This window comes from Manduca sexta, chromosome 17 (assembly GCF_014839805.1).
Source record: "Manduca sexta isolate Smith_Timp_Sample1 chromosome 17, JHU_Msex_v1.0, whole genome shotgun sequence".
Taxonomy (NCBI): Eukaryota; Metazoa; Arthropoda; class Insecta; order Lepidoptera; family Sphingidae; genus Manduca; species Manduca sexta.
This window is the reverse complement of record NC_051131.1, coordinates 5721183-5736745: the sequence shown is the minus strand read 5'-3', so window position 1 is coordinate 5736745 and position 15563 is coordinate 5721183. Positions and strand designations below refer to the sequence as shown.

General features: G+C 33.6%; 1 protein-coding gene across 3 annotated transcripts in view; it reads left to right on the top strand.

The window, feature by feature from the left end:
- The window catches only part of LOC115453935 (diacylglycerol lipase-beta), a 79040-nt gene extending 63823 nt beyond the window's left edge, over window positions 1-15217 (top strand). For 2 of the 3 annotated variants that reach the window (XM_030182680.2, XM_030182672.2), the window contains exons 3-14: window positions 1457-1681; window positions 4406-4518; window positions 5185-5406; window positions 5559-5874; window positions 6920-7043; window positions 7619-7742; window positions 8887-9012; window positions 9681-9773; window positions 10241-10395; window positions 10870-11025; window positions 12201-12313; window positions 12580-15217. In XM_030182680.2, coding sequence (XP_030038540.1) covers window positions 1457-1681; window positions 4406-4518; window positions 5185-5406; window positions 5559-5874; window positions 6920-7043; window positions 7619-7742; window positions 8887-9012; window positions 9681-9773; window positions 10241-10395; window positions 10870-11025; window positions 12201-12313; window positions 12580-12754 — 1942 coding nt within the window. In that variant the 3' untranslated portion in view covers window positions 12755-15217. The remainder of the gene's footprint in view (window positions 1-1456; window positions 1682-4405; window positions 4519-5184; window positions 5407-5558; window positions 5875-6919; window positions 7044-7618; window positions 7743-8886; window positions 9013-9680; window positions 9774-10240; window positions 10396-10869; window positions 11026-12200; window positions 12314-12579) is intronic. The other variant, XM_030182688.2, reaches the window with a different exon arrangement.
- The last annotated feature ends 346 nt before the right edge of the window (window positions 15218-15563 follow it).

Below are 15563 nucleotides of genomic sequence, written 5' to 3'. Positions count from 1 at the left end.
ACTTTTTTGGGGAGGAAAGTACAATACCCACTATTGCCCAGTCTCAGCGATAATTGAGCATTTCTATTTTAATCTCTAGTAGTATAACCTAGTGTTAAACAGCCTGGAAAGATGCAACTGATATTGCGGATGTCATTCCACGTGAGTTACTATTATAATCGAAGGTAATACAAAAACTCGAAGCTATAATGGAACTGTAAAACTGATGTATATAGTCAGGGGGCCCTTTTCCGTCTACGGGAGCGCATCCGTCTTTTTTCAATTACAGCCTATTTAATCGAAGGAAAGTTTTGATAGCCGTAAAGGCAAAAAAGAAAAAAATCCTTTATTTACCTATACGGCTATCAAAGCTATCCTTCGATTCATGAAATTTAATTGATTCTTCGTATAAAATGTAACTTCGTCTGTACCTGATCGCTACCTATTCATTAAATTCAATTATACTGAACAGTTTAAGGTATGAACAAAATAGTAAAGTTCCATATCTCCATAAAGTCTTGAATAATTTAAAGTGAAAAAACAACGATTAAGAAATACTTACAAACTTTAATCACATTTAAATTAGACTTTTTATTGCACACAAAGATTTCCGAAACAGATAATATAATTAGAAATATAATTTTACGAGATATTGATCGCGGCTTCGCCGGCGTGCAATGCCTTTCTCGCTACAAAAGTCCTTAAAATACTATAGCAATTTAGCACCATGTATAAGGCACCAGAGACATTTATTTAAAAATCAGATGAAAAATTTCCATTATTTCCCAAGGGAGCAAATTACCGGGATAAATGATAGCCTATGAGTACTCGAGTGCCAAATTTCATTCAAATCTGTCGAGCTGTTTCTGTGTTTACTGTGTAATAACAAACATAGAAACATTTTACAAAATTTTCCATTCAAAATATAAGTAAAATAAGATAAGATTTAAAGCGCATTAATTATACCTAATTATCCGTAAATTAAAATATATTGCAATGTAAAATTAGAAGTATACAACGACATTGAGCAGTGAGCACGTGTTAACCTTGAGTTTGACGTTAGTTCAAAATAATTTTTAAAACAATGAATACTTATGGCTCTACTTCTTTTTTTATACATACATATTACTACAATGTGAGGTGCAATTCGGCTTGGATTTTACAAACGACCGATAGCCTGACAACCCCCATTAAGGGAACTAGTATTTGTCAAATAGCTTCGGAATAGCTAAATGAAGTGGCTACAGCTTATATATATTGCTAATAGACCAAAGAGATAACAGATGTGTTGCACCTATGTATAATAGCCGATAAACAGTTTTAACGCAATTTAAATATGATTAAAATTTTATAACTATTGTTTGAAGTAGTTATATTAACGTACGAAAACAATGTCCATCACGCGGTAGCGTGCTAAGTTGTCTGTGTGTTGTGTGATGTGTTGTTCAACTTTTTTTATATATAATATTGTTCCCAGGTTAGTTTTAATAGCGTTGGTGGTGGAGGTGTTCTTCCCTGTGACATGGCAATGTCAGTCGGAGGGCTGGCAGGGCGGCACGTTCGTGAGGCTGTACCTGTGTGGAACCCTCACTCTTCAGGCCGCGCTGATGCTGCTGCTGGCAGCCTTGGCCCACCAGTCCGCGCGCGGCACCATCACAGACATCGATGCGAGGAAAATGGTGTCGCCTCTATTGCTTATCAAGTAGGTTGACTAAATTTTATCCAAATCTTTTACATTGTGATAGTTCCTAGAGATTGTAATTCCGGATTTTTTTTTGTTTTATTTTATATATTTATTTTCCAACAAAAACGTTGTATGTTACAGATACCACTTACAATTGATATACTCAGTTATAAGTACAATACCAAACAAACATACATTTTGTAAACATTGAATAATGAATGAATGAATGAAGACTATTCAGAATAATAATATTAAAATATAAATTACTACAGCAACGTGAAATCGGCTGGTAACATTGAAATTTTGCAATTTTAATAATAATACATCATTCGATGCTCTCTGGTTATATGTTTCTGTAAAGGTAAAATTCATTTAGCGGTGTAGATGATCATAAAAATGATCTAGTAAAACCATACTTAATGACTAATTCTGCACGTTACTACTAGAATAAACGTGAAAGTATGAAGATGTTAATAGGTTTAAAGATTTTATTAGAAGTTAAGGCATAGTCCATTGAATGATTTTCAATGACATTTGGCACAACATAGATCATAGAAGAATTCCTCGATTTACATTCGTGACTTTTTACCGGAAAACTGGACAGTGGTACTTTTATTCTGAGAAAAATTATCACGTGGACAAAATCGTGAGCAAAAGCTAGTTGGTTTTACCTGAAACTTTATCCATAATAGCAGGAAGAACAGTATAGCGCATACCTGCCGACTAAATACTCAATATACTCGCATAAATGTGGCTTTAGGTGTCCGACATTGCATAAATTTATATTTATTCATTAAAGTTCCATTTAGTAATTGTGTAAATTATAACAAAATCTTTAATCCTGGGGTAAGATTTGTACATGTAAACATGAATGGAAATTATCTCTTTCTTATTAAAAATGGCTACACAATTTCATCCGTGTCTTTGCCAATAACATAATTGGAATAAATGATGACATAAAAATAACATAACTTACCTAAAATATACTTAATACCGACCTTGTCCTAGCTTTTATTATGAAGGGGCTGAAGGGCAGACAAAAATTGTCGGAATCGCGGGCATAATCAATTGCAAATGCAATTTTAATATGGTTATAAGTATTATCCTGCAACAAATGTTTTCACTGTTGTACCTACGTTGAGGGCTGGCAAAATAAGTTATTATACTATGTAGAATAGCATTCTATTTTTAAGATCTAAAAATAAGTAATTGTTATTGTATGTTGCATTCTATAATATAAACTTACTTAAATTTAATCACACCATTTTTCAAATGAAAATACGGATAATTCAGAGAATGTTTTTTTTTTAACATTAAACGCTTGTTTTAAATGGCTTGACATAAGACATTTATATTTTTAATTTTTAAATTATACTAGAACTTTTAAAACAATTATGATAAGTAGCAGCACGCACATGCTCGAGCGTATTTCCGCCACGTCTGTGCTGACCCTTAACCGCGTAACCTTGTCCAATGAGTAAAATTTAATAGCCGGTTACTAATTTAATAGACATAAAAGAATCGTACCAGACATTTTCGTTTACTCGTATTATATACTCGACCTACTTCTGTATAGAGTAACCATTACATTCACATAGATCTATAAATGTTCAGATTATTTATATATATGTACAGAGACGATATTTTAGGTGTATACATAATATAAAATTCTGTGGACTCCAGATTAGCATGCAACCACTGCACGATAATAAAAACAAGTCTATTATATTTGTTGATATATTAATATTAGTAATCACAGGGTGTTTAGTTTGTATACTACGGAAATGTGGTCATATATTAATATCTAAGACATTAATAAACTACTCGCGATCGCAACACAATCTCGGTTACTAGCCATTTAATGCAATCATGTGCTAATAATTCATTGTTGAAGCCCTCACACGTCGTGACAAATGGCCACAACTGAATGTATTATTAATGTAAGTGTTGTACCTACAGCCTACACGTTTCACGGAAGGCGTTAATTACCTATAACTTCAAACGACTTTGTGAATATGTTTTATTACGTAATTAGTTTAAACTGTTGCGAAAATAGTGATATTTTTAATATCGCGGATCGTTATTGGTAAAATTGTAAAATTACAATATTATAAAATATCAAATATAAATTAAAAATCATTAAATATAAATAGAAATTTAAAATAAGTGGTGATATCTATGTACTGCAATAATATATAGATATTTTATTATTTTACTAGCGTCTCTACCTGTATGCTCTTTACTGGAAGTTTATTATTTATATGGTACAATAAAAATTTTTATAATAATGTCTGTTTGAAATGGACCATTTGCTGCAAAATGTTCATTATCACACCCTTACCTTATCCAAATTAATTAGTACCAAAGTTATTACTGTAAACGGGTCTGTTTAGTTTTTGTTAATTAATTTTATTACTTTAGTACCTTGCCCAGTATAGCGTGCCATAAAAATATTTGAAATCTACGCAATTACGTATACAATACAATATAATTTTATGACTATGATAATTATTTTTCATTTTTATTGTATTCACAAGTTATCGCATAATTAATACGAATTATTTACCTTAACATTTAAATGACTTAACTTTTTAATAATTACGTACCTCTACATAATAAACTAAATATGTTATACAACAAAAAATGAAGTTTTCATAGATATACGCTACGTAATATTACAACAATATTATATAACATAGCAATAACCATAATTATGTTTTTAAATGACGTACGATTTCACAGAGTGTTGTTGGTGGTGCCGGAGACGACGCTGAACGTGATGGGCACTATGTGGATGTTCTCCGAAGTCATACAGTGTTCAGTCGAAGACAAGTTCCCTAGTATAGTTATACAAAGTAAGTATTTCATTTATACTCTTACCCCCTTATTCATAGACGTTATTTATCTAAGCTCTATATTTGCTGTGATAATAAATCTGTTTCTCAGTGCTGACGGCATGGCAGCCTTCGCAGTGCGTAGACATAGGGCCGTTGTGATTGGCTAATATTGAGATACAACTTGAATCTGGTTGACTGTCAGATAAACAAACCTGAACAAACACTAAGCTGTCAGATAAACAAAGCTGAGAAATAAACTTGTTATCACAGCAATGCTCCGTCCTTAGATAAATAACGTCCATGAATAAGAGGGTTACTTTCTAGCCCTAGGTGTACCTGGCTTTTACCCAAGTCGAGCCGAATCAGGAATATCTTATATCTAGATAATCCCTATAATTCTACACGAATAAATACAAAATAACTGTGCATACAAATTTCAGGGGTGGCAGCTGCCCTCCCTAGCCTCCTAGGCACGTAGTACATGCTCCCACCGCTCAGCGAATCTACGGATTGAATGCTAGCTGCATGTTGATTTATTTTTCGCGTGCTACGAACTTTACCAACTGAAATAAAAATGCCATTATTTGTGCAATATGTATATTGTATAATGATGTATTAGACGCTTACTCGGTATCAATAATACGCTTTTAAAACCAATGTGTAATAATGCATCTTTTTCCACAGGTATAGTATTATTCAACTGGGTACAGTTAGGCCTTACAATATTCGGTCTATTTATGGTATTCGACCCCCTGGGTTCCGTGAACTACGGCGATATGCAAGACACGCCAAACCAAGTGCGACATCACAGGAAGGTCACTGGCCTTTGGTCGAGGAGGTTCCGATGGGCTTTCTGCTGGTTAAAACGAGACGAGCATGGAAAGGAAGCTTTTCAACAGGTGGCAGGTAAAACCAAAAAACGCATTTATTTGACATAAACAGCTTCCGTAGTGTAGTCTTAAGAAGTTGCAATTTCTGCATTGAGACAAAATGTTTATTTGATCCCTAAATATGCGTAGTAGTTTATTATTTTATTATACCTTATACTTCTCTTACAGCTTTACTCAGCGCTTTATTTAGATCTACAGACTTAGTACCCTCAGACGTAGTAGCAGGATGCGTTCTGCTAAGAGTTCGACAAAAACGCGAGACTAGAGAAATGCGGCGAATACAAATGCTTAACGATGAAGAGCCTATCTACACCACGGACTACAACAAAATATTCTCAGAGACCCCACCATGGATGAACTTGGAGGATGCCCTGCATTATCTAAGACTGTCGATAGCAGCATACGGATGGCCTTACGTGTTGTATCGTCATTGCTTCACAGGATTTTGCAAGTTGGCGAGACATCTTACTTGTTGCTGCTGTCGGTGAGTTAGACTAATTTGTGCTTTTTTCTTCATATACATTCAACGAAAACAAAACTTATGCGACGCATCGAGTAAATAGAACTAATTAACTTACAAGTTTTAATACGTGGAACTAAGACGTTTATGTTTATTGTTTCCTATTCAGCGTCGTTCGAAGTATGGTCAATATTGCAAATCACCAAATTCTCATAGATTTACGCACTGCGCCACGTGTCGGATAGCGGCTCGCAGGTTGATCCATTTTCATTAAAGTTGAAACGAAGAGAACACTCGGACCTCGGAATACGTGTGATTTGTTTGTCTATAAAAAAACCGTTCATTTTATATCGGAAAATGTTACTTTTTTAAACGTAGCACATGAAGATAGTCTCCACGTGTACACCTAAGCTATGATTTAAATCACTCGTGCATTTCCTGTATAAAGCGGAACATCCTTACACGCGTTTTCAATCTATCAAGTATAAAACGAGATCAATATATATCAGCTTAAGCTTAAAGCGTGTGATTTTTGGTGTCTTGCCGCATGCATCGACGTTGTCAATTTGTTGCCGAGAAATAATAGACAACTATGAAACTGTCAGTTGTTATAGCGTGTGCGCGGCGCCAATAGCGCAGTGTGATGAAACAATCGACGAGTCTTCCATTGTTTTATGTTCGCCTAGTATCAACAGGTTGAATAACGTCAACAAAATGTTTCGTTTTTGGAACAAAAAATTTGGATACGTTCCCACATTTTTCTTTAATTGCAAGCGGGTTTTCCACACTATTCTCCGATTAACTTAACAATTCTTATTTAAGCAATACCTGATCGTTGCGATGTTATTTTATATGTATCATACGACGTAGCAACGTTGTTTGTATACGTTCGTGTTCATCACTCTATAAATAAAAATGCGTCAGTAATAAATAAGTCAAGTAATATTGTATAAAATCTGCATATACGGATACTTTGTTAAGAGGATCCATATCGAATGTATTGCAGGCTGCAGCATTACTGAGGATAATGTTGTTACTCTAACGTTTTATTTAATTTGTTTCTCAACAGACCGAAAAACTCAATAGTGACCGACGATAACTGTTGCATGTGCAACTTTGCCGGCGTGAAATATATGTCTAAGCTATCTGCAGATGACATCGTCTTTGCCTCTTTCAATAACCGGGTTTTCGAGGTAAGCTCATCATGGCGTCAACTATTCCATTGAATAATTTGTATTATATTTATAATCCTTAAAAGATATTATGGGAAGAATATCCTATTTTTAGCATGTGTGAAAAATATTTTTGCCGGAAATAAGACTTTGTAGTGCATGTGTACGCTAGCAATCCTCTCAGAACGGTTTAGTGCCGTGTTAATTATTCTAATAATAACATTTGTAACAATTTGTTATTTTTTACCGAAAGAAAAATGTTTCCTTGTTTAATTATACTAAAAAAATCTTCAATGATTTATTTTTTCTGCAAAACACAATCATCGTCAATTTGAATAATTATCATCTGGTTTAATTACAATATGTGTGGAGCCATTAAGTCCATTAATCTAGACGGTGAACAATATTTTTTTGTCAATATCGATTTACTCAACGGTGTTATGCTTAAATTATTGTGCGACTAAAATATCGTTTCATAGATATATATACCAAATCAAATATAATTTTTTAGTCTCCGCTTTTTTGTTTCGTCTTGGTTATATCTAATAAATCCGAGAAACAGGTATGAAATTATAATTAATTTCTTTATCAAACAGTTACCATTCTGCGTGATTGCCGACCACGAACGAGAGAGCATCGTGGTGGCAATTCGAGGATCCATCTCGCTGAGGGATATCTTCACGGACTTCACAGCGGGCTCGGAGAGATTTGAGGCCGATGGTAATACATCTTTGCATTTCATTAAAAACATATTTCATAAACGATTCTAAAACATTTATGCTCTTCGGTGGGAAAAAAACAAAACTAGTATAATATTATTCCGAATTTCCTGTATGCGAACAAAGAAGTAAAAAACTAAATAAATATCCTTAAAGTCTAGTGTTAATTAATTGAAGGCTAGACATTATACATTTACATAAGTAATTATGAATTCCACTTACAATTTACGATATAATGTGAAGTGTGTGCGCGCGATTTCATCGACCGAGCTTGGAACAATCAACCGTGAAATATTAACGAACCGAGCTAACATTCCTCCACAATGTACAATATATAATAAACTAACTGGCATACGAAATTGGCAAGTTTCGTAACAATAGCATAATACTAATTACAAGAGTACCTGAAAATATATTGTTGGATGTCGCGGCCATTCAAATTAGGTACCTATTAAGTTATCGTAGTTTACGTTCATCGATCGAGGTTATTAGGTAATGTTCGTAATCAGTAATCACATATATCGAGAAAAAATTGTACACATAATTTTAAAATGTGACTTGGAAATCATTGCTATTAAAAAGAAAATAAAATACCTATATTTATTTGTTGTAGTATACTTACCATTAATGAGTATTATATTCCGACTCTATTTCGTCTACGGGGGCGATTTCATCTTCTTGCAATTACGGAGGTTTCAAACCAAAAATATCATTAATAGACGAGATAACAGTAAAAAAATACCTATACAGCTATAGTCAGAGGGCCCTATTCCATCTGCGGGGGAATATACGTCTTTTTGCAACTACGGACGTTGTAATGGAAGGACTAGGGTAGGACTGGATATTTGACTGTTTTACCTATACGGCTATCAAAACTGTCGTTCGAATAGATTGCACGTAATTGCAAAAAGAGGAATTTACCCCGTAATATTTAAATCATAATATATATTAAACTGATCTTCAATTAGAACGCCCTTAATTGCAAAAAGACAAATTAGGGCCTCCGACCATTAATGTGTGAAACAAAACCCAGTATCACAATACAATGGACATAGAGCTAGTATGCATTTCGTGGAGCAAGAAAGAAATGCATAAACAAAGTAAGACGCCATTAGAAACTTTACAGACAATTATTTTTTATACAGGGTTACCAGAAGACACAGCGGCCCATAAAGGTATGGCTATGGGCGCGGCAAAGATGCTCAGGCGATTGTTGCCAGTACTTGATCGAGCATTCCAGCAGTTTCCTCACTATGACCTCATTCTCACTGGTAAGTTACCCAGATTCTAGCTTAGCATTTATATAATCCAATAGTACAAATGATGTTTGCTAAATATTAGACCTATCCCTAGATCTAAATAAATATAAGGAGTACCCAAAATACTCATAATACACGTAATAGATATTTCAAGTTAAAAAAAATCACACAAAAGTTTTTTTTTCTGATAGCTGATTATGTAAGACAAAGAAAATAATTATTACCGAGCGCTAGAAAAGACAATTTTATAGACAAAGGTAATCTTTTTTAAAGCAATACTTACATAGTAATTTACAACTTCAAGTTTTTACAAATAACCGTCATTTGTTTATGTCGATTACAAATGAAACTAAGTATGTTAATAAAAACTAGACAGAAAAACTGATAGGTACTATCATTATCTATCATTAACTTCGTGTACGAATCTATAATTAGAATTTTCGAGAAATAAATCACGTTGTGCGTTATAAGAAATAAAAAGGTACACTAGGACGTTAAAATTAAAATATTTTTCGGATTTTATCGGTCTCGGGTGGAACACGAAGGTTGCAGTCCTCGAAACGTCGGCAGATAATTAAAATATTAAAACCGCGATAAGATCCGAAAAATAGTTTAATTTTAACGTCTAACATTCGCGTAAACATAAGAAATCATTAGGTACATTAGAAATTTGTTTTTAGGTCACAGTTTAGGGGCCGGTGTTGCAGTATTAGTTGCTTTAAAGTTAAGGCCGAAGTACCCACATCTGAAGGTGTTCGCGTTTTCAACACCAGGTAAGGGAATTTGTTATTTTATCAATAAGTAAGTATATGAGTTGTTATAAATATGTTTTGCAGTGTAAATTATTATACTTACAGAATATGTTCAATAGGTACAATGTACACTATAATTAATTATACAGAATTAAACATAAATGTGAGCTTTAAGTTGAACTATAAACGAGATCACTTTGAGAAAAATTTGTATATACCAAGTCATTAGAAAATTAATAATTTATTTATTCACTCTAAAAAGAACTTTGTATTGAAGTAGAATTAAAGAAAAGTATTACAATATACATATCGTAGAATTAGAAATTTTGTTTATTTTCCGTATTTTTGTTGTTGACTGTACTTATTAATTGGTACATTTAGTTCTTTCTTACCCAAAATTTTATAATACAATGAAACTTTTTGGCGAGGTTTCCCAAAATAAATTGTCACAAAAATATGAAATAATATATTATTCCATTAATTTCAAGCGGGCCTAATTAGTCGTGAAGCGGCGCGGTTCACGGAGAGCTTTGTGATGACGGTGGGCGTGGGAGACGACCTCGTGATGAGGCTCAGCGTGCACAGCATCGAGAACCTTAGGACCAAGATCATACAGACCATACACGCTACTAAGTTACCAAAGGTGAGAAGGTTTTTATTAATCCATAAATAAAATAAGTTTGGATCACTCAATGAATAAGTTTAGGTTAAATTCGCACGTAAGGCAATAACTTCCTTTTTTAAACTGTTATTTTATTTTTTATCAATATCAAATACAAATTTAGGAGGCATACAGTATTTGCTAGTGGCACCCAAACAAAGCTGCGCTTGTATCGTTGTTTTTATCTATTGTTGTTTCACGTGAGGTTCATTACAAGCTAAAAGATCGGTCGAAACGTTTGCTGCATCATGATACATAAAACAGTTGTGTTGCGCCGACGCCCATACACTGCTAAAAGAGCAGGAATATGTTAATAAGAATAAAAAGATATATAAAACGACTATGGAGGTTTAAGAATTAACTACCTACATTATTTTTATACATTTGAATATCTACTGCATACAATTGACTTTATTTTAAACGACTGTATGGAAAAGAACAATATCGTTGTCACAGTATCGAATAATGCTGAACGGGTTCGGGTACGCGCTGTTCGGTGTACCAGCGAGAGATCTGGAATCAACATGGCGGCGGCCCGAGGACCTCGAGGCGAACCACTCGGACGACTCCACGGACGCGCTCCTCGTGCAGAGCGTCTCCACCGTGAGTGCTGTCAGTTCACCATTTAATATTATAGGTGTCGTGTGTCCATCACCGCTACAGCTTGGCAAATACGCTTTTGTTTTTCATCATTTAACCGCCTGCCAGTAAGTTCTGTTCATTATTTTTTTTTGCAGTCTGATTTTTGAAGGTCTAATATCCAATTCAAGTAGGCTGATTTGAATAGTTAGTAAAATAGATCCGTTATTTAACATCCTATTTAGACATACGCTTCGATAGTTTCCCAATCTTGGGAAATACATAAATTTCAGATCTAATATAGATAGTTATAACTAACATGCACAAAAGTTCAGATATATTAATTTCTAGAACCGCACAGCCAATTTGAAGTGAATATTACGTAAGTGTAGATTTAATAGTAGTGCAAATTTTTTATGATTCAATAAAAAATTAAAATATTGAATAGACATAATTTAAATCGAACAACAAGTCTTATAAGTAATTAAATCATGTGTGCATTGTGGTGAACTGAGGCCTTAACCCTCTTATTAGTAGAGGAAGGCCGGGACCTGCAGTGGGACAGTATATAATACAGGGCTGGTATTATTATTTAAGTACACTACCTACTTTACGTGCATACAATACAAAAATAAACATTTGAAAGGTTTTCTCTTTTACTCGGTATTATGGCAGAACCCTGGATAACCTGACTTGAATATTAAGTGACTATTGAACCTAAATGGTTGTGACAATGTTTATTTTAAGTTTATATTTGATTTTTTTTTGTTTTTGTGACTGTTTTGTGATATTATATTTTGCATATAATTTTTATATCGTGATGCCTTTGTACATAATCATGCTTTTAATGGTATTCAATAATTAAACATAGTGCTAAGAGTTGAAATGAACAGATAAAATCATTAGCTAAAAAATATGAATTAATTTATTTTTTTCAATATTTCAAGAATAAGCAAGTAAATTCTAATAAGATTATTTAATATCCATAGTCAATGATATTTTAGTGACATAATATCTATTTTTTATTACATTGAAATAACCTACCGAGTTGAGGTAACCTACCAATACATAAGATAGTACTTATTTTCCTTTCTGACAATGATCATATTCTCTTGTTATATGTCCTCTATGTGTATGTAAGCATGAATAACTTTTTTAAGGCTTATGTTAATTCCCATTTCAAATAGTTTCCATCAACGCTTTTCCAGGAGGCGGCGCTAGTGTCGCGCGACATTTTCGTGCGGCGGTTCTCGTCAGCCAGACTTTTCACTGCGGGCCGAATTCTCCACATAGTTCGTCGCAAGCGCATGGGTATTGAAAAGTAAGATATCTATCTTTTTTTCTACAAATTATGATTACGTACTTTAAACATTTCGCTTGATGTTATGTCAAAATGAATTATAAATACTGTGTTTACATTCTATTCATTTAAACTTTTTTCTACCATGTCTGATCAGTAATGAGGGGGATGAGGAAAGGTAAAATCAATTATTTTCAAATTATATCCGCACAAATTTAATAATCTAGGATGAAATAAAGTAACATAAAGAAAAAATGAAAATAAATAATGTATTTTACTTTTTACAGAAAAGTGCGCACGCAAGAACCGACGTATGAAATGCGTTGGGCGTGTCCGGAGGACTTCATGGAGCTGCAGGTGATGCCGCGGATGTTGCTCGACCACTTGCCAGAGAACGTACACCGCACCATACAGACGGTGCTAGAAGAGAGGCACACATATCGCGTCACGCACACCATATAGGTGACGTTACGCGATTTTTAACTTTATTTGCTCTGCCAAATAGTCGCAATTAGTTTGCGATTATCGCCTATCACTCGAGGCTCGCCAGAACCAAACATTCGTAACTAATGATATTGTATAAACGTCTAAAAGACGCATGTCCCGCGCCCTGTAGACTACAGCCCCCATAGAATGTGCGATAGCAAACACGACACGAATGCCCATGTCGCTTAATTATGATTGGTTAAAAGGCCGACGCGCGTGTCACATGTTAGCCTCTCGACCAATCACAATGAAACGTCACGAACTCTCGTGTCGTTTTTTTCATATTCTAAGGAGGTCATTGTACGTAGACGTATTTTTTTTATTTTATATTTTTAATAGTTGACTTTGGGTCTACTGAGCTTTTTCATGACATGTTCTGTTTGTTCCTACACCACTCAGTAAACATGACTCATAAAATATAGTAATCTGATTGTATATAATTACTAGCATGATTGACAGCATTTCGTATAGATCTTATGTTGGAAAATCAGTGTATGCGGTTAATGATTTAGTTTAAGTAATGTGAGAAGACTGTGATGATGTTATAGAATGAAAATATTATAATGAGTAAGTGAAATGTCTGTGAGGAGACAGGTGTATGTCGATAAAATTAAGGTTTTGTCTTATGTAAATAAAATACAAGTAAGAATTTTGTTTAAGTTTCAGAGAAACTTTGGGAACTTTACCTCGTCCCGTTACATATCAACGTTATAAACGTTATTTTAACCTGTTTGTTGTTTTGTGATCGCTTCATAGATGGCGTTGTTTGAAATTATGACGTTGCGTTGCTCAAAATGAAAAGCAATTAAAATCGTTTTGACTTTAGATCTCCAGACTTTATTATTATTGATATGATATTGGCTACGTAATACTATGACTTGACTCCATAATTATATGAAGAAATAAACTATGATATTAACCTCAAAATTACGTTTCTATATATCACTATGTTGAGTAAGACTTGCGAAGCTACCACTAAGTACAATAATTAGATAATAGAGTAGTGTTACCGGAGTCAATTATGTAATAAAACAGCATAATACTACATTGTAAGTACATACATAGAGAAATATATATTATTGACTATACTTATTACACCAATCAGTAACATTTGATATTGTATGTAGATTTGTAGCATTTACATCTGCGCTTTTATAAATACGATCAAACTATGTACATATTCAATGTCGTACAGACTTTATTAAGTATTGTTTTTTTGCAAATTTGGGTTGGCATTCCATAAATATAGATTTTGTGGTGTCTATATTGTCTATGCTCGCTTTGGTGAGCTAAAGGGAGTTTCCTTGAACAAATTAACTAATCAATACATGGTTTATAAAAGTATGAAATTATATTTAAAACCTACATCAAAATAGATTTTAAAGTAACACAAATATAATTAGTAGGTAGGTACTATTGGTTGTATCGCCTCAATATAATTTCCTATATGAATCTACATGTGTCAAAATTGTAATTAGGTGATGTAATGTGTAGTAAAATGTAACTTTAAGTAGGGACCCAATTATTCAGTAATTAATTAACAACAATTTATTACCTGACGTACCTAAACTTCGGGAACAAAGTATAGTAACAGTCAAATTAAATAGTTGACGATTCTGAAGGTTTTATTGTAAATAAAAGCATTTATTTCTAATAATTTACATTCCAGTTTGTATCTATAATCCTCAGTCCCTTGCCGATGTGTTGGTGTATGGTGCCTTCGTCGTCTAATTAAATATATAAGCTGCACACTTCGCTGTGGACACTTGCACCTCCTTGTCTGCATTACTGATCTCTCGTTAAAGGTAGAAATTGCTCATTTTATTTTTCTTCAATTAAAAGCTTGGCTAACAGATACAAAATAAAACTGATCAATTAATGACAAAGATAACTCGCAACATTTAACTGGACTTAATATTTTAATATTATGAAATAGTTGGCAACATTATTATTATTAGCTTATGGCTGTGTTGCAAACGTTCACAATAATACTGAAATCAAAAATGATTTAAATATGACCAGCACGTGCAAGTGTTCAAAGATCTTGCCTATTGTTTTTATTTAGAACTGTAGCTAAGATTATAATTTTTTTATACATGCATATACCTTGTATTTTTAATGTTGGATAGAAATCTCATATAATAATGCTGTTACTATTAGATTTAATATATATTCCTTATATAAATTTGTATATAACGTTGTTTTCTCGTTCAATGTTGTTATCGGGTTTATAAATTGCGAATTTTATTTATTTATATTTTTTATATTATTGCAGAGGATATAAATCGCGTGTATGTTCAAGTATTAGAAGGACTGAGGTTCTTTTCACTTGTACCCTAAATTAGGGCTTTGTAAACTCTTTCTTCTTACGTTTTAGGATATAGCCAATGTCTTGTGTTGGGTTTGTGTTTATTTATATTAAAACATATTTTAAGAAAACTATCTGTTTTATTTATCTTACTAAAAATTAGAAGTACCGGGTGTATTCTATAGCTGTGCTAATACTGTTTGGGGGCCATCCATAAATTACGTCACACTAATTTTATGATCCTTAACCCATCTTGTGTCCTTGTCACACGTGGTCACATTTGCGGGACATGACATCACATGTTTTGCACTTTTACACATACCTTATATGTATAGCTAAAGGTAGAATTTTTTGTTCTGTGTTTTACCATGTTCTGTTCTGTGTCATACCATGTGACGTCTCTAAACTTATGACACACGCCCCCATGTCACATAATGTCACACTTCGTTGACTCCCCTCCCCCCCCCCCTCGTAACG